This window comes from Heptranchias perlo, unplaced genomic scaffold (genome assembly GCF_035084215.1).
Source record: "Heptranchias perlo isolate sHepPer1 unplaced genomic scaffold, sHepPer1.hap1 HAP1_SCAFFOLD_308, whole genome shotgun sequence".
NCBI lineage: Eukaryota > Metazoa > Chordata > Chondrichthyes > Hexanchiformes > Hexanchidae > Heptranchias > Heptranchias perlo.
This window is the reverse complement of record NW_027139320.1, coordinates 135,234-161,423: the sequence shown is the minus strand read 5'-3', so window position 1 is coordinate 161,423 and position 26,190 is coordinate 135,234. Positions and strand designations below refer to the sequence as shown.

Below are 26,190 nucleotides of genomic sequence, written 5' to 3'. Positions count from 1 at the left end.
TTTATATATATATTATATATAATGAGTTTATATTTCGGTCGATGGTGAGAATACTCCACTCTCGGCCCTCCCAATCAGCCTTTCCATTGCTCTGTCCACAAACCCCGCCTCTCGGTCGAGCGCTCCCGGCCGGCGGCTCCTCCTCCTCTCACCGCCCGCTCCCTCCGCTCGCAAAGGGGAAGGGCGAGCAAATGGCGCCTTCCCCACTCCGACCCGAGCCGTCAATCACCCACTTAAAACCCCGCCCCATCCAAATCCCGCCTCCCATCAAACGCGGGGGGGGCGGGGCGGGGCGGGGAGCGTGGCCGCTGCTCCGATTGGCCGCACCGGCCGTCACTCAACGGTGCCTCCACCCCACCCCGCCTCCTCCTCCGTCAATCGCCTTTCGATTGGCTGAGGTGGCTGTCAGTCAGCGCTTCCACCACCCGCTCCCCCCCACCGCCTCCGTCAACCCCGCTGAGGGGAGGGGAGGTGCTGAACTGGCAGCCCGCCGCTTTCCGATTGGCTGAGGCGGCTGTCAATCAGCGCTTCCACCCACCCACCTCCGTCAACCCGCGGAGGAGGGGAGGGGGGGGGGCGTTGCCGACTGGGACAGCCCGCCGCCTTCCGATTGGCTGAGGCGGCTGTCAATCAGCGCTTTTTTTCCACACCACCTCCGTCAACCCGCGCAAGTGAAGGAGGGAGGGGGGGCGTTGCCGACTCGGACAGCCCGCCGCCTTCCGATTGGCTGAGGCGGCTGTCAGTCAGCGCCTCCGCCCAACCCCACGGGAGGGAGGGAGGGGGTGGGCGCGATCGTCACTACCGGCGATAAGCAAGTTAGGTGGCACCATCGCAAGTTTATGTCATTCGCTTGGGGGAGGGGGGGGGAGAAAAAAAAAAGCCAGGGCTCCAGTATGAGCGGTAAGGGACTTGAAGTGGGGGGGGTGGGGGAAAAATAAAGTCTCTCATTTCTCTTCCAAACCCCCAAAATTGGGTTAATTGGCGAAAAAGCTGTGGTAAAGTACTTTTCTTTTGGGGATTTGGCCTTTTTTTCACCGAGATATCAAGCCTTGGAAAGAAGAGAGAGAGAGAGAAGGTGGTGGGGGGGGGGTGTTAAAAAAAAAGTACCTCAGTTTTGCCTCCAAACCTCTTAAAATGGGTTAATTGGGGGAAAAGCTGTGGTAAAGTACTTTTCTTTTTCCAAAAAAAAAAGGGGGCCCCTCTTTTTTTTAAAAAAAAAATCTATATCTCTCCACCTCTCTTTCCCTCCCTCTGTGTCAGTGCGTGTTGAGTTGGTGGCAAATGTCCCCCCCCCCCCCCCCCCCCACCACCTTTTTTTTTTTTGCAAACTCTCATCGTTATTTCTTTCTGTTTCAGATCAGGATCACACGGAAGAGATGGCTGCCCTGGGAGTGGAAAATGCAAGTGGATATGTGCAACACAACAGCACCAACTCCAACCAGGTAATGGGTTGCAAAATAATGAAAGAAACAAGGCAGAAATGGGGGGGGGTGGGTTTTTTTTAAAAAAAAAGAAATGAGCCTTCACATGTTGCAAGAGGGAGAGGAAGAAAAAAAAAATTGGGGTGTTTATCTTCCTGTGTAAGCTCCGCACTCTTACCAAATGCACTGCCCACTTTCCCTGCTCTAAACCCCTCCTCCTTGTTTTGCCTTTTTCTCTCTCTCTCTCTCTCTCTCTCTCTCTCTAGGACTCCCAGCCGTCCCCCCTTGCCTTGCTGGCGGCCACTTGCAGTCGGATTGAGTCTCCCTCGGAGAGCAGCGCCGCCCAGGGCCTCATCCAACACCAGCCGGGCACGCCGGAGCTGGACCTGAGCACGGCGCAGATCACGCAGACGGCCAACGGCTGGCAGATGATCATTCCCACGGTCTTGACGGGCGCCGCTTCTCCAGCCGACGGTGCTTCGAAGGAGCAGGATGAGGAGGAGGGCGGAGGAGGAGGAGGAGGAGGAGGAGGCGGCGGCGGGGAGGCGGCGCTGAAGAGCCGGTCGATCGGCGGCAACGGGCAGTACATTGTGTCCTCCTCCTCTTCGTCCTCCTCCTCCTCCTCCTCACAGAGCCAGCAGGTCTTCACCAACTTGCCCAACATCCAGTACCAGGTGATCCCGCAGTTCCAGACGGTCGACGGGCAGCAGTTGCAGCTGGCCGCCTCCTCGGCGTCGCAGGTCCAGCAGGACCCCTCGGGACACGTCCAAATCATCCCCGGGTCGAGCCCGCAGCTGATGGCGGCAAACAGGACATCCTCGGGCAACATCATCACCGCCATGCCCACCGTGCTTCAGCAGGCGGTCCAGCTCCGGCAAGGTGGAGTCTCGCTGCCCATCCAGGGGGTGGGCCTCTCCAACAGCGGTATTCCAGCCCAGGCGCAGTTCCTGACCAACATCCCGATGAGCCTGAACGGCAACGTCACGCTGGTGCCCGTCACGGCAGCTGCTTTGGCCCCCGGCTCCGAGGAAGGGGCCTCCTCCAACGCCGCCCCTACCCAGTCCATCGCCGGCTCGGGTCAGTTCGGGGCCAGCACCGCCGTCAGCGCCAGCGCCGAAGGCTCGGGAGCGGGGAGCCCCGCTCCGGCCCGGATCCAGGCCCCCGGGGGCCCCCAGAGGGTCAGCCTGCAGAACTCGGACTCCCCGCACCTGGCCGGCGTCGTCCTCCAGCAGATCCAGGCGAAGGAATCAGACCAGCAGCAGCAGCAGCAGCAGCAGCAGATCCTCCTGCAGCCCCAGGTTCTCCAAGGCATCAGCCAACAGGCCCTCCAGTCCCTCCAGGCCTCCTCCATCCCCGGCCAGACCTTCACCGCCCACACCATCCCGCAAGAGGCCCTGCAGAACTTTCAGATCCAGACCTTGCCGAACTCGGGGCCCATCATAATCCGGGCGCCCACCATGTCTCTCTCCGGCCAGATGGGCTGGCAGACCATCCAGCTACAGAACGTCCAGGGCTCCCAGCTCCAGACCCAAGGAGGCCAGACCATCACCCTGGCGTCCGTGCAGGGCATGCCTCTCAACCAGACCTCGGGCACCACCACCCTGACCCAGTTGCCGCCGGGGTCCATGTCTTCGGGGACCCTTACGGTGAACGCAGCCCAGCTCAATTCCGTGCCGGGCCTACAGACCATCAATCTCAACGCGCTGGGGGCCTCTGGGATTCAGGTCCACCAGCTTCAGGGAGTGCCCGTGACCATCGCCAACGCCACAGGTAATCGACGCTGCCTTTCTCGAGAGGCGTTTCTCTTTCCCTTAATTCGCCCGCGGTTGTTTTCTTTTTCCCACACACAGCGCCTTTCGCGAACCCCCCCCTCCGGGGACGCGCTTCGCGTGCGTTGAAGTACTTTCGCGCTGTTGCAATGCAGGGAAACGCGGCTGACGATTTGCGCACAGCAAGATCCCCACAAACGGCGATGTGATAAATGACCCAGGTGATCTGTTTTTTTCTTGAGTGATGTTGGTTGAGGGATAAATATCGGCCCCCAGGACACCGGGGAGAACTCCCCCCCCTGCTCTTCTTCGAAATAGTGGCCGTGGGATCTTTAACGTCCACCCGAGAGGGGCAGACGGGGCCTCGGTTTAACGTCACACTCCGACAGTGCAGCGCTCCCTCAGTACAGACCCTCCGACAGTGCGGCGCTCCCTCAGTACAGACCCTCCGACAGTGCAGCGCTCCCTCAGTACAGACCCTCCGACAGTGCGGCGCTCCCTCGGTACCGCCCCTCCGACAGTGCGGCGCTCCCTCGGTACCGCCCCTCCGACAGTGCGGCGCTCCCTCGGTACCGCCCCTCCGACAGTGCGGCGCTCCCTCAGTACCGACCCTCCGACAGTGCGGCGCTCCCTCAGTGCGGCGCTCCCTCGGCACTGACCCTCCGAGACTTGAGCCCCATAATCCAGGCTGACGCTTCTAGTGCCAATACTCAGGGAGCGCTGCACTGTCGGAGGGTCAGTACTGAGGGAGCGCCGCACTGTCGGAGGGTCAGTACTGAGGGAGCGCTGCACTGTCGGAGGGTCAGTACTGAGGGAGTGCTGCACTGTCGGAGGTGCCGTCTTTCGGATGAGACGTTAAACCGAGGCCCCGTCTGCCCCTCTCAGGTGGGTGTAAAAGATCCCACGGCCACTATTTTGAAGAAGAGCAGGGGGGAGTTCTCCCCGGTGTCCTGGGGGCCGATATTTATCCCTCAACCAACATCACTTTTAAAAAAAAAACCCCAGATGATCTGATCGTTTATCACATCGCTGTTTGTGGGATCTTGCTGCGCGCAAATCGGCTGCTGCGTTTCCTTACGTTACAACAGGTGACCCCACTTCAAAAACCAGTACCTCATTGGCAGTAAAACGCTTTGGGGCGTCCCGAGGGGGTGAAAGGGTCTGCGGGAATACAAGTGTTTTTTCTTTTGCTTTTACTTTGGCCGAGGTGCACGCTGTAGTGGAATAGCCTGCTGTCACTTCCTGTGCAGGCTCGCATGTTGTTTTGGGGTGGGGTGGGGTGAGGTTCCCTCCTGTGAAATTGTCCTTCCAGCTCCCACCCCCACCCCCCTCAAACGGTGATCCAAGTAAGGAAGCCTTGCATTTACATGGCGCCTTTCACAACCGCAGGACGTCCCAAAGCTCTTTACGGCCAATTAAATACTTCTGAATTGTCGTAATGTGGGGAAAGGGCGGCAGCCTCCTTGCGCACAGCAAGATCCCACCAACAGCGGGGTGCTGCACCATAGGTCCGCTGTCAAGATTGCGGCCCGTGGAATAAAAGCTGGGGCGGGGGGTGGGGGGCAGTAGCAGCACGGATACAGAATTGGCGAAGGGACGGGAGACGGAGAGTAGCGGTGAGCGGTTGTTTTTCGGACTGGAGGGAGGTGCGCAGCGGTGTTCCCCCGGGGCGGGGCGGGGGGGGGGAGTCGGTGCCGGGACCACTGCTTTTCCGGATGCATGTTAACGACTTGGGTGTGCAGCCACGATTTCCGAATTTGCGGACGACGCGAAACTCGGAAGGGTGTCGAACAGCGAGGAGGACAGCGATAGAGTTCAAGAGGATACAGGCAGGCTGGCGGAACGGGCGGACACGTGGCAGATGAGATTTAACGCGGAAAAATGCGAGGTGATGCATTTCGGCAGGAAGAACGAGGAGAGGCGATATAAACTGGAGGGTGCGATTCTAAAAGGGGGTACAGGAACAGAGAGATCTGGGGGTATATGTACACAAATCGTTGAAGGTGGCAGGGCAGGATGAGAAAGTGGTTAAAAAAGCATTCGGGATCCTGGGCTTTATAAATAGAGGCAGAGAGTACAAAAGCAAGGAAGTCATGATGAGCCTTTATAAAACGCTGGTTCGGCCACGACTGGAGCATTGTGTCCAGTTCTGGGCACCGCACTTTAGGAAAGATGTGAAGGCCTTAGAGAGGGTGCAGAGGAGATTTACTCGAGTGATTCCAGGGATGAGGGACTTTAGTTACGGGGATAGACTGGGGTTGTTCTCCTTGGAACAGAGACGGTTGCGAGGAGATTTGATCGAGGTGTTCAAAATCATGAAGGGTCCAGACAGAGAGAAACTGTTCCCATTGGCGGAAGGGTCAAGAACCAGAGGACACAGATTTAAGGTGATTGGCAAAGGAACCAAAGGCGACATGAGGAAAAGCTTTTTTACGCAGCGAGTGGTTAGGATCTGGAATGCACTGCCCGAGGGGGTGGTGGAGGCAGATTCAATCATGGCCTTCAAAAGGGAACCGGATAAACACTTGAAGGGGAAAAAATGTGCAGGGCTACGGTGGGGAGTGGGACTAGCTGGATTGCTCGTGCACAGAGCCGGCACGGACTCGACGGGCCGAATAGCCTCCTTCCGTGCTGTAACCTTTCTATGATGTGACAAAAGACCAGCTAATCTTTTTTTATTATATATATGTTGGTTACATGAGGGATAAATATTGGCCCCTGGGCTCCGGGTGGGGGGAGAACTCTCCCCTGCTCGTCTCCGACATAGTGGTGGGATCTTCCACGTCCAGCCGAGAGGGGGCAGACGGTGGTGGGGTGGGACCCTCTGTTTAACGTCTCATCCGAAAGACAGTAAATCCGAAAGGGGAAGGTAATCGTGTGTGGAGTCTTGTCGTTCGCAAGGTTGCAACAGGCGCTTGGGATGGGCTGATGGTTTGGCCTCCGTGTTGTGATTCTCTGCTCCTCCTGGCTTGAATCTTGCCGGGAATTTGAACTGCGTACAGGTAATAGATGTTTCGATGTCAGGGAAGTCACGCTGAACCTTTGTAAATCTCTGGTTAGGGCCCGAGCTGGAGCTTTGTGTGCAAATTCTGGGCACCGCTCTTTAGGAAGGACGTCCACGTCCTCAGAGAGGGTGCGGAGGAGATTTACCGGAACGGTACCGGGGACAAGGGGACCTCAGTCGTGCGGAGAGACTGGAGAAGCTGGGATTGTTCTCCTTAGAGCAGAGAAGGTTAAGGGGGGAGATTTAATAGAGGTGATCAAAATCACGAGGCGGTTTTGATCGAGTCGATGGGGAGAAAACTGTTTCCAACTGGCAGGAGGGTCGGGAACCAGAGGACACAGATTTAAGATAATTGGGGAAAGAACCAGAGAGGGGGAGGATGAGTTTTTCTTAACGCAGCGAGTTGTTCTGATCTGGAACGCGCTGCCTGAAAGGGCGGTGGGAGCAGATTCAATAATAACTTTCAAAAGGGGAATTGGATAAATACTTGAAGGGGAAAAATTTGCAGGTCTGTGGGGAAAGAGCAGGGGGTGGGACGAATTGGACAGCTCTTTCAAAGAGTCGGCACGATCGGCCGCCTTCTGTGCTGTACGATTCTGTGATATCGGACGTACACCCTCGATTTTAAAATGCCCGTCCTCGTGTTCAGATCCCTCCATGGCCTCTTCGCCCGCCCCTCCATATCCCTGTAACCTCCTCCAGCCCCTACGACCCTCCCAGATCTCTGCGCTCCTCCAATTCTGGCCTCTTGTCCATCCCCCCGATTTCCATCGCTCCCACCATTGGCGGCCGTGCCTTCGGCTGCCCGGGCCCCGAGCTCTGGAATTCCCTCCCTAAACCTCTCCGCCTCTCTCTCTCTCTCTCTCTCTCTCTCTCTCTCTCCTTTAAGACGCTCCTTAAGAACATAAGAAATAGGAGCAGGAGGAGGCCAATCGGCCCCTCGAGCCTGCTCCGCCATTCAATAAGATCACGGCTGATCTGATCCTAACCTCAAATCTAAATTCATGTCCAATTTCCTGCCCGCTCCCCGTAACCCCTAATTCCTTTTACTTCTAGGAAACTGTCTATTTCTGTTTTAAATTTATTTAATGATGTAGCTTCCACAGCTTCCCGGGGCAGCAAATTCCACAGACCTACTACCCTCTGAGTGAAGAAGTTTCTCCTCATCTCAGTTTTGAAAGAGCAGCCCCTTATTCTAAGATTATGCCCCCTCGTTCTAGTTTCACCCATCCTTGGGAACATCCTCACCGCATCCACCCGATCAAGCCCCTTCACAATCTTATATGTTTCAATAAGAGGAGAGGTTGAGTAGAGTCCCAATCTACTCAACCTCTCCTCATATGTCCGCCCCCTCATCCCCGGGATTAACCGAGTGAACCTTCTTTGTACTGCCTCGAGAGCAAGTAAACCCACCTCTTTGACCGAGCTTTTGGTCACCTGTCCCTAATATCTCCTTATGTGGCTCGGTGTCAAATTTTTGTCCGGTGAACTCTGAATGAAAGAAAGATTTGGGAATCGCGAGACAAAAGAAAGACCAAAGTCTATCTAGTTCACGTCCGACCGTCCTGGTAGTCGCTCGATACGATAATAACGGAGCTGCTGACAAATCGTAACAATCAATTATTCCAACTGGCGGGAGTTACCTGGAATTATGTTATCAATTATTGGACAACAGACCCAGACACAAGGCAAGAAAATCCCCCACATGTCATGTCTCAAATTATTCATACGCTCTCTCCCAAAATGTCACTTGCATCTCCACAGTGCCTTTCACCATCTCAGGACGTCCCAAAGCGCTTTACAGCCAATGAAGTACTTTTTTTTTTGAAGTGTGCTCACTGTTGTAATATAGGAAACACGTCAGCCAATTTGCGCACAGCAAGATCCCACAAACAGCAGTGGAGATAATTGACCGGATAATCTGCTGCAGTGATGTCGGTTAAGGGATAGATATTGGTCCCAGGACACGGGGGAGAACTCTTTCCCCCTCCCCGCTCTTCTTGGGAATAGTGGCCGTGGAATCTTTTACGTCCACCCCATAGGGCAGACGGGGTCTTGGTTTAACGTCTCATCCGAAAGGCGGCATTTCCGACAGTGCGGCGCTCCCTCAGTACTGCCCCCTCCGACAGTGCGGCGCTCCCTCAGTACCGACCCTCCGACAGTGCGGCGCTCCCTCAGTACCGACCCTCCGACAGTGCGGCGCTCCCTCAGTACCGACCCTCCGACAGTGCGGCGCTCCCTCAGTACCGACCCTCCGACAGTGCGGCGCTCCCTCGGTACCGACCCTCCGACAGTGCGGCGCTCCCTCGGTACCGACCCTCCGACAGTGCGGCGCTCCCTCGGTACCGACCCTCCGACAGTGCGGCGCTCCCTCGGTACCGACCCTCCGACAGTGCGGCGCTCCCTCGGTACCGACCCTCCGACAGTGCGGCGCTCCCTCGGTACCGACCCTCCGACAGTGCGGCGCTCCCTCGGTACTGACCCTCCGACAGTGCGGCGCGCCCTCGGTACCGACCCTCCGACAGTGCGGCGCTCCCTCAGTGCTGCCCCCTCCGGCAGCGCGGCGCTCCCTCAGTACTGCCCCCTCCGGCAGCGCGGCGCTCCCTCAGTACTGCCCCCTCCGGCAGCGCGGCGCTCCCTCAGTACTGCCCCCTCCGGCAGCGCGGCGCTCCCTCAGTGCCGACCCTCCGGCAGCGCGGCGCTCCCTCAGTGCCGACCCTCCGGCAGCGCGGCGCTCCCTCAGTGCCGACCCTCCGGCAGCGCGGCGCTCCCTCAGTGCCGACCCTCCGGCAGCGCGGCGCTCCCTCAGTGCCGACCCTCCGGCAGCGCGGCGCTCCCTCAGTGCCGACCCTCCGGCAGCGCGGCGCTCCCTCAGTGCCGACCCTCCGGCAGCGCGGCGCTCCCTCAGTACTGCCGTCTCCGACAGCGCGGCGCTCCCTCAGTACTGCCGTCTCCGACAGCGCGGCGCTCCCTCAGTACTGCCGTCTCCGACAGCGCGGCGCTCCCTCAGTACTGCCGTCTCCGACAGCGCGGCGCTCCCTCAGTACTGCCGTCTCCGACAGCGCGGCGCTCCCTCAGTACTGCCGTCTCCGACAGCGCGGCGCTCCCTCAGTACTGCCGTCTCCGACAGCGCGGCGCTCCCTCAGTACTGCCGTCTCCGACAGCGCGGCGCTCCCTCAGTACTGCCGTCTCCGACAGCGCGGCGCTCCCTCAGTACTGCCGTCTCCGACAGCGCGGCGCTCCCTCAGTACTGCCGTCTCCGACAGCGCGGCGCTCCCTCAGTACTGCCGTCTCCGACAGCGCGGCGCTCCCTCAGTACTGCCGTCTCCGACAGCGCGGCGCTCCCTCAGTACTGCCGTCTCCGACAGCGCGGCGCTCCCTCAGTACTGCCGTCTCCGACAGCGCGGCGCTCCCTCAGTACTGCCGTCTCCGACAGCGCGGCGCTCCCTCAGTACTGCCGTCTCCGACAGCGCGGCGCTCCCTCAGTACTGCCGTCTCCGACAGCGCGGCGCTCCCTCAGTACTGCCGTCTCCGACAGCGCGGCGCTCCCTCAGTACTGCCGTCTCCGACAGCGCGGCGCTCCCTCAGTACTGCCGTCTCCGACAGCGCGGCGCTCCCTCAGTACTGCCGTCTCCGACAGCGCGGCGCTCCCTCAGTACTGCCGTCTCCGACAGCGCGGCGCTCCCTCAGTACTGCCGTCTCCGACAGCGCGGCGCTCCCTCAGTACTGCCGTCTCCGACAGCGCGGCGCTCCCTCAGTACTGCCGTCTCCGACAGCGCGGCGCTCCCTCAGTACTGCCGTCTCCGACAGCGCGGCGCTCCCTCAGTACTGCCGTCTCCGACAGCGCGGCGCTCCCTCAGTACTGCCGTCTCCGACAGCGCGGCGCTCCCTCAGTACTGCCGTCTCCGACAGCGCGGCGCTCCCTCAGTACTGCCGTCTCCGACAGCGCGGCGCTCCCTCAGTACTGCCGTCTCCGACAGCGCGGCGCTCCCTCAGTACTGCCGTCTCCGACAGCGCGGCGCTCCCTCAGTACTGCCGTCTCCGACAGCGCGGCGCTCCCTCAGTACTGCCGTCTCCGACAGCGCGGCGCTCCCTCAGTACTGCCGTCTCCGACAGCGCGGCGCTCCCTCAGTACTGCCGTCTCCGACAGCGCGGCGCTCCCTCAGTACTGCCGTCTCCGACAGCGCGGCGCTCCCTCAGTACTGCCGTCTCCGACAGCGCGGCGCTCCCTCAGTACTGCCGTCTCCGACAGCGCGGCGCTCCCTCAGTACTGCCGTCTCCGACAGCGCGGCGCTCCCTCAGTACTGCCGTCTCCGACAGCGCGGCGCTCCCTCAGTACTGCCGTCTCCGACAGCGCGGCGCTCCCTCAGTACTGCCGTCTCCGACAGCGCGGCGCTCCCTCAGTACTGCCGTCTCCGACAGCGCGGCGCTCCCTCAGTACTGCCGTCTCCGACAGCGCGGCGCTCCCTCAGTACTGCCGTCTCCGACAGCGCGGCGCTCCCTCAGTACTGCCGTCTCCGACAGCGCGGCGCTCCCTCAGTACTGCCGTCTCCGACAGCGCGGCGCTCCCTCAGTACTGCCGTCTCCGACAGCGCGGCGCTCCCTCAGTACTGCCGTCTCCGACAGCGCGGCGCTCCCTCAGTACTGCCGACCCTCCGACAGCGCGGCGCTCCCTCAGTGCCGCCGTCTCCGACAGCGCGGCGCTCCCTCAGTGCCGCCGTCTCCGACAGCGCGGCGCTCCCTCAGTGCCGCCGTCTCCGACAGCGCGGCGCTCCCTCAGTGCCGCCGTCTCCGACAGCGCGGCGCTCCCTCAGTGCCGCCGTCTCCGACAGCGCGGCGCTCCCTCAGTGCCGCCGTCTCCGACAGCGCGGCGCTCCCTCAGTGCCGCCGTCTCCGACAGCGCGGCGCTCCCTCAGTGCCGCCGTCTCCGACAGCGCGGCGCTCCCTCAGTGCCGCCGTCTCCGACAGCGCGGCGCTCCCTCAGTGCCGCCGTCTCCGACAGCGCGGCGCTCCCTCAGTGCCGCCGTCTCCGACAGCGCGGCGCTCCCTCAGTGCCGCCGTCTCCGACAGCGCGGCGCTCCCTCAGTGCCGCCGTCTCCGACAGCGCGGCGCTCCCTCAGTGCCGCCGTCTCCGACAGCGCGGCGCTCCCTCAGTGCCGCCGTCTCCGACAGCGCGGCGCTCCCTCAGTGCCGCCGTCTCCGACAGCGCGGCGCTCCCTCAGTGCCGCCGTCTCCGACAGCGCGGCGCTCCCTCAGTGCCGCCCCCTCCGGCAGCGCGGCGCTCCCTCAGTCCTGACCCTCCGACAGAGCGGCGCTCCCTCAGTACCGCCCCCTCCGGCAGCGCGGCGCTCCCTCAGTCCTGACCCTCCGACAGCGCGGCGCTCCCTCAGTACCGCCCCCTCCGACAGCGCGGCGCTCCCTCAGTACTGCCCCCTCCGGCAGCGCGGCCCTCCCTCAGCACTGCACTGGGAATGTTTGCCTAGATTTTGTGCTCAAGTCTCTGGTGTGGGGGGTTAAACCCACAACTCTGTGATTCAGAGGCGGGAGCGATACTCACTGAGCCACTCCTAACCTCCTCCAGCCCCTACGACCCTCCCAGATCTCTGCGCTCCTCCAATTCTGGCCTCTTGCGCATCCCCCCGATTTCCATCGCTCCCACCATTGGCGGCCGTGCCTTCAGCCGCCCGGGCCCTAAACTCTGGAATTCCCTCCCTAAACCTCTCCGTCTCTCTGCTCCAAGACGCTGCTTAAAACCTACCTCTTTGACCGAGCTTTCGGTCACCTGTCCCTAATATCTCCTCGTGTGGCTCGGTGTCGAATTTCTGTCTGATTTACGCTCCTGTGAAGCGTCTCGGGGAAGTTTCACTACGTTTAAGGCTCTGTCGAAATGCAAATTGTTGTTGGAGATGCCTTCGGATGGGACTTAAAGGCCCTCCCTGTGTGCTATGCAATGTTAGATTGTTGATTTGAGAGTGGGCATTTGGAGGGTTAATGTGGAGAATGGCAAGTGGAGTGCATTTTATGAAATGGAGTGATGGTTTCCATGTGTTTGTTTTGGTTTTCGGAGCTAGCATTGTGCAGAACATTGGGCTCCCAGTCTGGTGTGACTCGGATGTCAGAAATTCACATATGAAACCAATATCCGTGTTGTGAAATGGCCCTTTTTGGTGTTTTTTTTTTCTCTAAATTTAGTTGTGTCATTGGCTCCCAGTCTGGCAACGCCTCAGTTTTTAAATTCTCATCCTCGTGTTCAAATCCCCTCCATGGCCCTCGCCCCCCTCCCTATCTCTGTAACCTCCTCCAGCCCCTACGACCCTCCGGGATCTCTGCGCTCCTCCAATTCTGGCCTCGTGCGCGTCCACCATCGGCGGCCGTGTCTTTGGCCGCCTCGGCCCCTAAGCTCTGGAATTCCCTCCCTAAACCTCTCCGCCTCTCTCTCCTCCTTTAAGACGCTCCTTAAAACCTCCCTCTTTGACCGAGCTTTTGGTCACCTGTCCCTGATATCTCCTCATGTGGCTCGGTGTCAAATTTTGTCTGATTTCCGTGAAGCGCCTTGGGGGACGTTTTACTACGTTAAAGGCGCATGTTTAGATGCAAATTGGTGTTCATAGAATCATAGAAAATTTACGGCACAGAAGGAGGCCGTTCGGCCCATCGTGTCCGTGCTGGCCGAAAATGAGCCACCCAGCCTGATCCCACGTTCCAGCACTTGGTCCGTAGCCCTGTGGGTTACGGCATTTCCGGTGCTTTTTAAATGAGTTGAGGGTTTCTGCCTGTACCACCCTCTCAGGCAGTGAGTTCCAGACGCCCACCACCCTCTGGGTGAAAAAATTTCTCCTCAGCTCCCCTCTAATCCTTCTATCAATTACTTTAAATCTATGCCCCCTGGTTATTGACCCCTCTGCTAAGGGAAATAGGTCCTCCCTATCCACTCTATCTCGGCCCCTCATAATTTTATACACCTCAATTAAATCTCCCCTCAGCCTCCTCTGTTCCAAAGAAAACAACCCCAGCCTATCCAATCTTTCCTCACAGCTAAAATTCTCCAGCCCTGGCAACATCCTCGTAAATCTCCTCTGCACCCTCTCCAGTGCAATCACATCTTTCCTGTAATGTGGTGACCAGAACTGTACGCAGTACTCAATCTGTGGCCTAACCAATGTTTTATACAGTTCCAGCATGACCTCCCTGCTCTTATATTCTATGCCTCGGCTAATAAAGGAAAGTATCCCGTATGCCTTGTTAACCATCTTATCTACCTGTCCTGCTACCTTCAGGGATCTGTGGACATGCACTCCAAGGTCCCTCACTTCCTCTGCGCCTCTCAGTATCCTCGCTAAAGTGTGTGTTGTTTGAGGTCGGGGGCACGTCGCAGCCCTCAATCCTGTCCTCACCAGACGCCCACACTTAAGGGCTGGGACTTTGACTGTTGTTAACCCCCCTGCCCTCTAATTCAGGGGTGCCAATAGACAAATCGCAAAAACCCCTTCTTGCCTCCTGAGTCAGAAGTTGGTAGTTTCGAGTCCCGCTCCAGGGCTTGAGCCCCTGATCTAGGCTGACACGAGGGCAGGGGAAGTGAGACTGAGGGGAGAGCTCTCTCAGAGAGAGAGAGAGAGCGGCACAGGGGCGATGGGGCGAGCTTGCCACCTCCTGTGCTGTAAAATCCTGCGATTTGTCAATCGTTTTCTCCGGGAGTGAAATGTGCACTTTGGCAGGAAAAACCGGAGAGCAAGTTATTATCTTAATGGCGAGAAACTGGAAAGTACTGCAGTACAAAGGGATCTGGGGGTCCGAGTGCAAGAAAATCAAAAAGTTGGTATGCAGGTGCAGCAGGTGATCAAGAAGGCCAACGGAATGTTGGCTTTTATCGCTCGGGGGATAGAATATAAAAACAGGGAGGTATTGCTGCAGTTATATAAGGTATTGGTGAGACCGCACCTGGAATACTGCATACAGTTTTGGTCTCCATACTTAAGAAAAGACATACTTGCTCTCGAGGCAGTACAAAGAAGGTTCACTCGGTTAATCCCGGGGATGAGGGGGTGGACGTACGAGGAGAGGTTGAGTAGATTGGGACTCTACTCATTGGCGTTCAGAAGAATGAGAGGCGATCTTATTGAAACATATAAGATTGTGAAGGGGCTTGATCGGGTGGATGCGGTGAGGATGTTCCCAAGGATGGGTGAAACTAGAACGAGGGGGCATAATCTTAGAATAAGGGGCTGCTCTTTCAAAACTGAGATGAGGAGAAACTTCTTCACTCAGAGGGTGGTAGGTCTGTGGAATTTGCTGCCCCAGGAAGCTGTGGAAGCTACATCATTAAATAAATTTAAAACAGAAATCGACAGTTTCCTCGAAGTAAAGGGAATTAGGGGTTACGGGGAGCGGGCAGGAAATTGGACATGAATTTAGATTTGAGGTTAGGATCAGATCAGCCATGATCTTATTGAATGGCGGAGCAGGCTCGAGGGGCCGATTGGCCTCTTCCTGCTCCTATTTCTTATGTTCTTATGTATCCTAACTCGCACCGAGTCCCGTTCGCCCATCACCCCCTCCCGCTGCGTTCGCTGGCTCCCGGTCCAGCAACGCCTCGATTATTAAAATTCTCATCCTCGTGTTCTAATCCCTCCATGGCCCCCCTACGACCCTCCGAGATCTCTGCGCTCGTCCGGTTCTGGCCTCTTGCGCGTACCCTCCGATTCCCATCGCTCCCACCATTGGCGGCCGTGCCTTCAGCCCTGAGCTCTGAAATTCCCCCCCCTAAACCTCTCCGTCTCTCTCTCTCTCTCTCTCTCTCTCTCCCTCTCTCCTCCTTTAAGACGCTTCTTAAAACCTACCTCTTTGACCGAGCTTTTGGTCACCTGTCCCTAATACCTCCCTATGTGGCTCGGTGTCTGATTTACGCTCCTGGGAAGGGCCTTGGGATATTTGTACTATGTTATAGGTGCTGTGCATAAATGCAAATTGTAGTTGTCGAACGGTGTTAGCAGCCTGATGTAAAACTGTGGTTCGGGCTCCGCTGCTCAGAGCTGCACTGGTGGAACTGAATATTTTGGCCTGTGATTGCTCCCGGCTCTGACTCTGCGGCCGGTGTGCGAGTTGCCTTATTGCTGGCTCCACCCTCCCATTAGTTCTCAGCCAAGCCGTGAGGAGGAGGGGTGGGGGGAAGGGTGCCTTGTGGGTTTGGCAAGTGAGGGGGAGGGGGAAGAGGAGGTGCTTTGTGAGCAAGGCGGGCAGGAAGGAGGAGGAGGGGGGGGTGGCTGGACAGGGGGAGGAGGATGGGAGTTGCTCGTCAGGCAGGATAGAACGCGGGGGGGGGGGGTAGGGGAAACGTGCGTTTAATGGGCTTAGTCAGGTCGAGGAGCGGGGAGGGTTTTTGCTTTGCGGGCCTGGCGAGCTGGGGCGGAAGTGGGGAGGGGGGAGGTGGAGGGGGGGTGGGGAGGGGGGAGGAGGAGGAGGAGGAAGAGGAGGGAGTGTTCTCTGTAATTGGCCGGCAGGAGAAAATGCTTTGAAGCACAGAGCAATCGGATTAGTAATCCCTTAAAGCAAGCGCGCTAGGTAAATGCCTTAAAACGTGAAGCAGTGGCGTTATTCATAGACCCAAGCGAGCTAGGACGAGCCTGGGGGTAGTGCCTGAGAGCAGGTAAGGGCGGGGGGAGAGCTCTTGCTGCCTACGTCGTAAAGGCTGGGGAGAGGAGAGAGTCTCGAGTGTTAACCTGTCCCCTGGTCTCTCTCTCTCTCTCTCTCTCTCTCTTTTCCTCCCCCCATCTCGTGTGACCTGCCTGCCACTCTGGCTGGGCGTTTTCAGTTTAATCTGCAACACGCAGATATTTCTGGCTAACTCGCACGTTACTGCAACGACAGGTATTTCTGGCTAACTCGCACGTCACCGAGATCCTGTCTGTGTGCGTGTGTGTGTTTTTCTTTTATCATTGTCGCCTAGCTATCAGATCGAGAGTCTGATATTTGCATTCTCCCGACGAATTTCACACAAAGGTCTCGCTGTGTTGTAACTTGAGATTGCAGTGTGTTTGTGTGTGTGTGTGCGCGCGCGCGCCTCGTAGAGTTACGAGATCTGCAGTTGAGGTTTGCATGACACACGCACACAAAAGCCGCCTCCTCCTCCTGCCCCAGGGGGGAATTTGACACAGCCGTTAAACCGGCTGCACTGCCCTGACAGGATTCCACCACCTCTCCCACTCCCGACTGTTAACGTGCGTTTCAGCAACTGTGGGGTTTATTTTTTTCTCTCTCGTCGAGTCGCTGATTTGTTTTGACGTTTTCTCGATGGATGAGGAGCAGGAAGAGGCCACTCAGCCCCCCTCGAGCCTGTTACACAGGAGCAGGAAGAGGCCACTCAGCCCCCCTCGAGCCTGTTACACAGGAACAGGAGGAGGCCCATTCAGCCCCCTCGAGCCTGTTACACAGGAACAGGAGGAGGCCATTCAGCCCCCTCGAGCCTGTTACATTAGGAACAGGAGGAGGCCATTCAGCCCCCTCGAGCCTGTTACACAGGAACAGGAGGAGGCCATTCAGCCCCCTCGAGCCTGTTACACAGGAACAGCAGGAGGCCCATTCAGCCCCCTCGAGCCTGTTACACAGGAACAGGAGGAGGCCATTCAGCCCCCTCGAGCCTGTTACACAGGAACAGGAGGAGGCCATTCAGCCCCTCGAGCCTGTTACACAGGAACAGCAGGAGGCCCATTCAGCCCCCTCGAGCCTGTTACATTAGGAACAGGAGGAGGCCATTCAGCCCCCTCGGTTTGTTACACAGGAACAGGAGGAGGCCATTCAGCCCCTTGGTTTGTTACACAGGAACAGGAGGAGGCCCATTCAGCCCCCTCGAGCCTGTTACACAGGAACAGGAGGAGGCCATTCAGCCCCCTCGGTTTGTCACACAGGAAGAGGAGGAGGCCATTCAGCCCCTCGAGCCTGTTACACAGGAACAGGAGGAGGCCGTTCAGCCCCTCGAGCCTGTTACACAGGAACAGGAGGAGGCCATTCAGCCCCTCGAGCCTGTTACACAGGAACAGGAGGAGGCCATTCAGCCCCTTGGTTTGTTACACAGGAACAGGAGGAGGCCATTCAGCCCCTCGAGCCTGTTACATTAGGAACAGGAGGAGGCCATTCAGCCCCTCGGTTTGTTACACAGGAACAGGAGGAGGCCATTCAGCCCCTTGGTTTGTTACACAGGAACAGGAGGAGGCCATTCAGCCCCTCGAGTCTGTTCCGCCATTCAGTGAGATCGTGGCTGATCTGTAACCTGACTCCATTTACCCGCGCTGGCTCCATACCCCTTGCCTATCAAAAATCTATCGACCTCATGATTTAATATTATGAATTGAGCGAGCATCTACTGCTTTTTGTGGGAGAGCGCTCCACACGTCTACCGCCCTGTCTGTGAAGCGTCTCCTAACTTCTCTGCTGATCAGCCCGGCTCTGATTTTAAGGTTATGTCCCCCCTTTATCCTAGACTTGTATCTCGTCCCCTCGTTCCCCCCCCCCCGCCCCCAGAAAAAGTGTCTCTACCTGCCCTGTCGATTCCCTTCAAGGTCGTGAAAACCCCAATCAAATTACCCCTTAACCGTCTACATTCCAGGGAACACAGCCCGAGCCTTACGTAATCTCTCCTCGCAATTTAACCCTTGGAAGCCCCGGTATCGTTCTGGCGAATCTGCACTGCCACTCCCTCCATGGCCAATATATCCTTCCTGAGGTGCGGTGCCCAGAGCTGTGCTTGGTACACCAGATGTGGTCTAACCAGGGATTTGTACAGCAAAACCTCCTCCCCTTTATACTCTAGTTATAAAGGCTCCTCTTATTTAATCCCCCGGCCCTTTTCCCTCTGGCTCCTGGTCCCCGAACGCCTCGGTATTAAAATTCTCATCCACGCGTTCTAATCCCTCCATGGCCTCCCCTCCCTATCTCTGTGACCTCCTCCAGCCCCTACGACCCTCTGCGATCTCTGCGCTCCCCCAATTCTGGCCTCTTGCGCATCCCCCCCCCCCCGATTTCCATTGCTCCCACCATTGGCGGCCGTGCCTTCAGCTGCCCGGGCCCCGAGCTCTGGAATTCCCTCCCTAAACCTCTCCGCCTCTCTCTCTCCTCCTTTAAGACGCTCCTTAAAACCTACCACTTTGACCGAGCTTTTGGTCACCTGTCCCTAATATCTCCTTATGTGGCTCGGTGTCTGATTTTGTCTGATTTTACGCTCCTGTGAAGTGCCTTGGGGGACGTTTTACTACGTTAAAGGCACTGCATAAATGCAGGTTGTTGTGGGTGTTCCGGGAGTGTGTTAATATTTACAGGGGGTCCCTGGGAGTGCGTCAGTATTTACAGGGGGTCCCTGGGAGTGTGTTAATATTTACAGGGAGTCCATGGGAGTGTGTCAGTATTTACAGGGAGTCCCCGGGAGTGTGTGAATATTTACAGGGAGTCCCTGGGAGTGTGTTAATATTTACAGGGAGTCCCTGGAGTGTGTCAGTATTTACAGGGGGTCCCTGGGAGTGTGTTAATATTTACAGGGGGTCCCTGGGAGTGTGTTAATATTTACAGGGAGTCCCCGGGAGTGTGTTAATATTTACAGGGAGTCCATGGGAGTGTGTCAGTATTTACAGGGAGTCCCCGGGAGTGTGTGAATATTTACAGGGAGTCCTGGGAGTGTGTTAATATTTACAGGGGGTCCCTGGGAGTGTGTCAGTATTTACAGGGGGTCCCTGGGAGTGTGTTAATATTTACAGGGGGTCCCCGGGAGTGTGTTAATATTTACAGGGAGTCCCCGGGAGTGTGTTAATATTTACAGGGAGTCCATGGGAGTGTGTCAGTATTTACAGGGAGTCCCCGGGAGTGTGTGAATATTTACAGGGAGTCCCTGGGAGTGTGTTAATATTTACAGGGGGTCCCTGGGAGTGTGTCAGTATTTACAGGGGGTCCCTGGGAGTGTGTCAGTATTTACAGGGGGTCCCTGGGAGTGTGTTAATATTTACAGGGGGTCCCTGGGAGTGTGTTAATATTTACAGGGAGTCCCCGGGAGTGTGTTAATATTTACAGGGAGTCCATGGGAGTGTGTCAGTATTTACAGGGAGTCCCCGGGAGTGTGTGAATATTTACAGGGAGTCCCTGGGAGTGTGTTAATATTTACAGGGAGTCCCTGGGAGTGTGTTAATATTTACAGGGGGTCCCTGGGAGTGTGTCAGTATTTACAGGGGGTCCCTGGGAGTGTGTTAATATTTACAGGGGGTCCCTGGGAGTGTGTTAATATTTACAGGGAGTCCCCGGGAGTGTGTTAATATTTACAGGGAGTCCATGGGAGTGTGTCAGTATTTACAGGGAGTCCCCGGGAGTGTGTGAATATTTACAGGGAGTCCCTGGGAGTGTGTTAATATTTACACGGGGTCCCTGGGAGTGTGTTAATATTTACAGGGGGTCCCTGGGAGTGTGTCAGTATTTACAGGGGGTCCCTGGGAGTGTGTTAATATTTACAGGGGGTCCCTGGGAGTGTGTTACTATTTACAGGGAGTCCCCGGGAGTGTGTTAATATTTACAGGGAGTCCATGGGAGTGTGTCAGTATTTACAGGGGGTCCCTGGGAGTGTGTTAATATTTACAGGGGGTCTCCGGGAGTGTGTCAATATTTACAGGGGGTCCCCGGGAGTGTGGTAATAATTACAGGTGGTCCCCGGGGAGTGTGTTAATATTTACAGGGAGTCCCTGGGAGTGTGTTAATATTTACAGGGGGTCCCCGGGAGTGTGTCAATATTTACAGGGGGTCCCCGAGAGTGTGTCAATATTTACAGGGGGTCCCCAGGGAGCGTGTCAGTATTTACAGGGAGTCCCCGGGGAGTGTGTCAGTATTTACAGGGAGTCCCCGGGGAGTGTGTCAGTATTTACAGGGAGTCCCCGGGAGTGTGTTAATATTTACAGGGGGTCCGCGGGAGCGTGTCGGTATTTACAGGGGTCCCCGGAAGGGAGCACTGCACTGTCGGAGGGTCAGTACTGAGGGAGCGCTGCACTGTCGGAGGGTCGGTACTGAGGGAGCGCTGCAATGTCGGAGGGTCAGTACTGAGGGAGCGCTGCAATGTCGGAGGGGCAGTACGGAGGGAGTGTCGGAGGGTCAGTACCGAGGGAGCGCCGCACTGTCGGAGGGTCAGTACCGAGGGAGCGCCGCACTGTCGGAGGGTCAGTACCGAGGGAGCGCTGCACTGTCGGAGGGTCAGTACGGAGGGAGCGCCGCACTGTCGGAGGGGCAGTACCGAAGGAGCGCCGCACTGTCGGAGGGTCAGTACTGAGCTGAGGGGTCGCTGCACTGTCGGATGGAGTACAGAAAACCTCCGACAATGCAGCATTCCCACAGTACTGCACCTGGAGTGTCCGCCTGGATTATGGGCTCAAGTGGATGTGTAGTCTCGAACCTGGCTGTGGGAAGAATTTTTCCCGTTGAGTAGGTGGGAATTCCATTCCTTGTGCGTGAATGATTATAGGCATTGCCAAATTCTTTCAAACTCGCGTGCGTGCGTGCGTGTGCGTGCTCGACCCAGATACCTGAAACTTTTTGGCTTGAGTTAAACTCATCTCTCACCATAAACGTATGGGAACGTGGGATTGACGTGCGGTTCACGAGTGCGAAAGTTTGACCCTTCCCGAGTCCCAAGTGGCAATATTCTCGTCCGCTCTGGGCGTCGTGCTCCAACATCAGCTGAAAATATAGCCTGGTTTAATGAATGGCGTCTCGCAGGACCCCCCCCCACAGACCGTGGGTGAGGTGCTGGTTTTAAATCTGAGAAAGTTGGGTGAATAGAGTTGGCTGAAACAAATGGGGAAGCCGCTTGACGCCAAACTTGGCTTTTGCGAGAGGAAGAGAGGTGAGGTCCCGTGAAATAATCAGATTATCTCACAGCTTCACGGGCCGAAGGCCATTCGGCCCCTCGTGCCTGCGCTGGCTCTTTGAAAGAGCTGTCCCATTTCCCCTGCAGCCCTGAAAATTTATTCCTTTTCAAGTACAAACCTAATTCCCCTTTCGAAAGTCACTGTCGAACCTGCTCCCACCGCCTCTTCAGGCAGCGCGTTCCAGATCATAACAACTCGCTGCGTAAACTTCAGGCAGCGCGTTCCAGATCATAACAACTCGCTGCGTAAAAAAAAAAAAAAATTCTCCTCATCTCCCCCGCTCTGGTTCTTTTGCCGATTATCTCAAACCTGTGTCCTCTGGTTACCGACCCTACTGCCACTGGAAACGGTTTCCTCCCCATCGACTCTATCGTAAACCTCTCGTGATTTTGATCACCTCTATTAAATCTCCCCCTTAACCTGGCTGTCATGATAATAGTCGTCGAGTCACAAATTCCGCAGCCAGAAAGAACTTGCATTTCTGCAGCGTCTTTCACCCCCTCAGGACGTCCCCGAAGTCCTTCACAGCCAATGAGGTACTTTTCTTTTTGAAGTGTGGTCACTCTTGTAATGCGGGCAGCCAAATTGCGCACAGCAAGATCCCACAAACAGCAATGAGATAATGACCGGATAATCTGTTTTGTACTGAGTTTGTTGAGGGATAAATATTGACCCCCCCCACCCCCAGAAGCACTCCTCCCCCTGCTCTTCTTCGAAATAGCGGCCCTGGGATCTTTTACGCCCACCTGAGAGAGTACAGACGGGGCCTCGGTTTAACGTCTCATCCGAAAGATGGCGCCCTTCCGACAGTGCGGCGCTCCCTGAATACTGCCCCTCCGACAGTGCGGCGCTCCCTCGGCGCCGCCCTCTCGGACGTTGCGGCGCTCCCCTCGGACGTTGCGGCGCTCCCTCGGACGTTTGCGGCGCTCCCTCGGACGTTGCGGCGCTCCCCTCGGACGTTGCGGCGCCTCCCTCGGACGTTGCGGCGCTCCCTCGGACACTGCGGCGCTCCCTCGGCGCCGCCCCTCGGACACTGCGGGCGCTTGCTCGGCGCCGCCCCTCGGACGGACAGTGCGGCGCTCCCCTCGGCGCCGCCCCTCGGACGTTGCGGGCGCTCCCCTCGGACACTGCGGCGCTCCCTCGGCGCCGCCCCTCGGACACTGCGGCGCTCCCTCGGGCCGCCGCCCCTCGGACACTGCGGCGCTCCCTCGGCGCCGCCCCTCGGACACTGCGGCGCTCCCTCGGCGCCGCCCCTCGGACACTGCGGCGCTCCCTCGGCGCCGCCCCCTCGGACACTGCGGCGCTCCCCTCGGACACTGCGGCGCTCCCTCGGCGCCGCCCCTCGGGACACTGCGGCGCTCCCTCGGCGCCGCCCCTCGGACACTGCGGCGCTCCCTCGGCGCCGGCCCCTCGGACACTGCGGCGCTCCCTCGGCCCGCCGCCCCTCGGACACTGCGGCGCTCTCCCTCGGCGCCGCCCCCTCGGACACTGCGGCGCTCCCTCGGCGCCGCCCCTCTGACACTGCGGCGCTCCCTCGGCGCCGCCCCTCTGGACACTGCGGCGCTCCCCTCGGCGCCGCCCCTCTGACACTGCGGCGCTCCCTCGGCCGCCGCCCCTACTCGAGGACTCCTCGGCACCGCCCCTCTGACACTGCGGCGCTCCCTCGGCACCGCCCCTCTGACACTGCGGCGCTCTCCTCGGCACCGCCCCTCTGACACTGCGGCGCTCCCTGGGCACCGCCCCCTCTGACACTGCGGCGCTCCCTCAGTACTTGCGCCGGACGCATCGGCCTGGATTACGGGGGCTCGAGCCTGGGGTGGGGGCTCGAACCCACGACCTTCTGACTCGGAGGCGGGGAGAGACGAGAGAGAGAGAGAGAGCTCTACCCACTTAGCCACTGAAACCCAACATTCCTGCCTCAATCAGCACCACCCAAAGCAGCTTTAACTGGTCACTTGCCTGAATGCCGTTTGAGGGACCTTGCTATTCATGCAAAGTGGCTGCCTTGTCTCTACAAATAACAGTGATTCATTGAAGTGTTTTGAAACCTATCAAAACCAGATGTCTAGATTCTGTAAGTACGTGTCCCCTTTTTTTTTTCCCCCTCCTTTGCTTTCGGGCTGCAGACACCTTATTTCCTGGCCCATCGCTGAGAAGGTGTGCTGGTGAGCCTTCTCTGTGAACCACTGCACCTCTCGGGCTAACAGTGGTGTCAGCTCCTCTGCTGCTGGAACCCTCATCCGTTCCTTTTGTCACCTCCAGACTCGACCATCCCAATGCTCTCCTGGCCGGCCTCCCGTCCGAAACTCTGCTTGCCCCGTGTCCTAACTCGCACCGAGTCCCGTTCGCCCACCACCCTCCCCGTGCTCGCTGACCGACATCGGCTCCCGGTCCGGCAACTTCTCGATTTTAAAATTCTCCATCCTTGTTTTCAAATCCCTCCATGGGCCTCGCCCCCCCAAATCTCTGTAACCTCCTCCAGCCCCTACAACCCTCCGAGATCTCTGCGCTCCTCACACTCTGGCCTCTTGCGCATCCCCCGATTTCCATCGCTCCCCACCATTGGCGGCCGTGCTAGACAATTTAAAGCGCACGCGCGCACGCACACACACACACACACACACACACACACACACACACACACACACACACACACACCAACTTCAGTGCCCGTATTGCTTCAGTAAAAGTGAACGAGCTCTCTGCCTGGGGCTTGGCCAGCTACCAACTGCTGAGGTGTGGCAGACAGGATGAACACCCCCTTTTTTGGTGCTCGTCCAAAGCAAATAAATAAAAATGCCTTTTCTTTTCCTGAAGCTGCCGTGAAGTGGGGAGGCTGTGGGACGTACAAGAAACACAAAAAGTTAGCACGCAGGTGCAGCCAGCAGTATGAGGAAGGCAATTGGCATGTTGGCCTTTATTGCAAAGGTGGGGGGGGGGGGGTCGGAGTACAAGAGTAAGGAAGTCTTGCTGCAATTGTACGGGGGCTCTGGTGAGACCACACCTGGAGCACTGCGTACAGTTTTGGTCTCCTTATCTAAGGAAGGATAGACTCGCCTTAGAGGCGGTGCAACGAAGGTTCACTAGATTGATTCCTGGGTTGTCCTATGAGGAGAGGTTGAGTAGAATGGGCCGATACTCTCTGGAGTTTAGAAGAATGAGAGGGGATCTCATTGAAACGTATAAGATTCTGAGGGGGGGGCTTGACAGGGTAGATGCCGAGAGGCTGTTTCCCCCCTGGCTGGAGAGTCTAGAACTCGGGGGCATAGTCTCAGGGTAAGGGGTCGGACATTTAGGACTGAGATGAGGAGGAATTTCTTCACTCAGAGGGTCGTGAATCTTTGGAATTCTCTACCCCAGAGGGCTGTGGATGCTGAGTCGTTGAGTATATTCAAGACTGAGAGCGATGGATTTTTGGACTCGAGGGATACGGGGATCGGGGCGGGGAAAGTGGAGTTGAGGTCGAAGATCAGCCATGATCTGATTGAATGGAGGAGTGGGCTTGAGGGGCCGAGTGGCCTCCTCCTGCTCCTATTTCTTATCCTTATGTTCTCTCGGGCGCAGGCTGCCAGTAGCTACCGGCGAACCTCGCCGGCTCTTGGCAGCGCATGGAGGGCCCGATCGGCAGCCGATGGGGAAGGAGGCGGGCGATGTCTTCAGAGATGCGCAATGGCCGGTACGTCCCGACAGTGAGAGCGGCGAGCATTTCTGCACCGCTCCCCGCGTGCCGGAGTGCTTCGCGGGGCTTTGCGGCGAGTCCGAGGTTACGCCGTTTTGTAACGTGTTTGGGGGTGTCGCCAGCGAGCGTGACCAGGGAAGTAGGTGGGACACTCGCACCCGGTTACCTTAAATCTGTGTCCTCTGGTTACCGACCCTCCTGCCAGTTGGAAACAGTCTCTCCCCATCGACTCTACCAAAACCCCCTTGTAATTTTGATCACCTCTATTAAATCTCCCTTTAACCTTCTCTGCTCGAAGGAGAACAATCCCAGCTGTCATGAATAATGGCCGCTCTGAGTTACCAGAGGGCACCAATCTCCCCCGACCCTCCGACCGCCCCCCCTCTCACCCCCGACCGGCCCCCCCCCTCTCTCCCCCGACCGGCCCCCCCCTCTCTCCCCGACCGGCCCCCCACCCCTCTCTCCCCCGACCGCCCCCCCCCCCTCTCTCCCCCGACCCGGCCCCCACCCCTCTCTCCCCCCCCCGACCGGCCCCCACCCCTCTCTCTCCCCCCCGACCGGCCCCCACCCCCTCTCTCCCCCCCGACCGGCCCCCCACCCCTCTCTCCCCCCCGACCGGTCCCCCCACCCCCCTCTCTCCCCCCCCGACCGGCCCCCCACCCCCTCTCTCCCCCCCGACCGGCCCCCACCCCCTCTCTCCCCCCCCGACCGGCCCCACCCCCTCTCCTCTCCCCCCCGACCGGGCCCCCACCCCCTCCTCTCCCCCCCGACCGGCCCCCCACCCCTCTCTCCCCCCGCCGACCGGCCCCCACCCCTCTCTCCCCCCGACCGGCCCCCACCCCCTCTCCCTCCCCCCCGACCGGCCCCCACCCCCTCTCTCCCCCCCCGACCGGCCCCCACCCCTCTCCTCCCCCGACCCCTCCCCTCTCGCTCCCCCCCGACCCCCCCTCCCCCGAAAGATGAGGAGAATTTTTTTTTAACGCAGCGAGTTGTGATGATCTGAAAGGGGCGGTGGGAGCAGATTCAATAATAACTTTCAAAAGGGGAACGGGATCAATATTTGAAAGGGAAAAATTCACAGGGCTACGGGGAAAGAGCGGGGATGGAGTGGCACTAATCGGAAAGCTCTCTTTCAGAGAGCCAGCACAGGCACGATGGGCCGAATGGCCGCCTCATGCGCCGTTACCGTTCTGCGAACTTGACCAGAGTAGGATTGACAAACTATTTCACAGAGAGAGGAAGTTGATGTAATTTGTGTGTGCGTGTGCGTTTTTAAAAAAAAAAAATATCTTATCGCCCCTTCTGGCTGACTCGAGCTGTTTTATCTTCCTGCGAAGCAGTTAACCAAAACCGAGAGTTTCCCATTGTCAATCGCGTGCGTTGCGTGTTTCGGCCCGTCTCTCCCTCGCCCACCCCCAACTCCGCGCCCCCA

General features: G+C 58.1%; 1 protein-coding gene across 1 annotated transcript in view; it reads left to right on the top strand.

Annotated features, from left to right (window-relative positions):
* The first annotated feature begins 824 nt into the window (after window positions 1–824).
* Window positions 825–26,190, top strand: part of LOC137311220 (polyhomeotic-proximal chromatin protein-like) — a 27,224-nt gene continuing 1,858 nt past the window's right edge. The window contains exons 1-4 of the mRNA XM_067978539.1: window positions 825–900; window positions 1,357–1,442; window positions 1,688–3,246; window positions 24,644–24,755. Of these exons, the coding sequence (XP_067834640.1) occupies window positions 840–900; window positions 1,357–1,442; window positions 1,688–3,246; window positions 24,644–24,755 (1,818 nt within the window). The 5' untranslated portion in view covers window positions 825–839. The remainder of the gene's footprint in view (window positions 901–1,356; window positions 1,443–1,687; window positions 3,247–24,643; window positions 24,756–26,190) is intronic.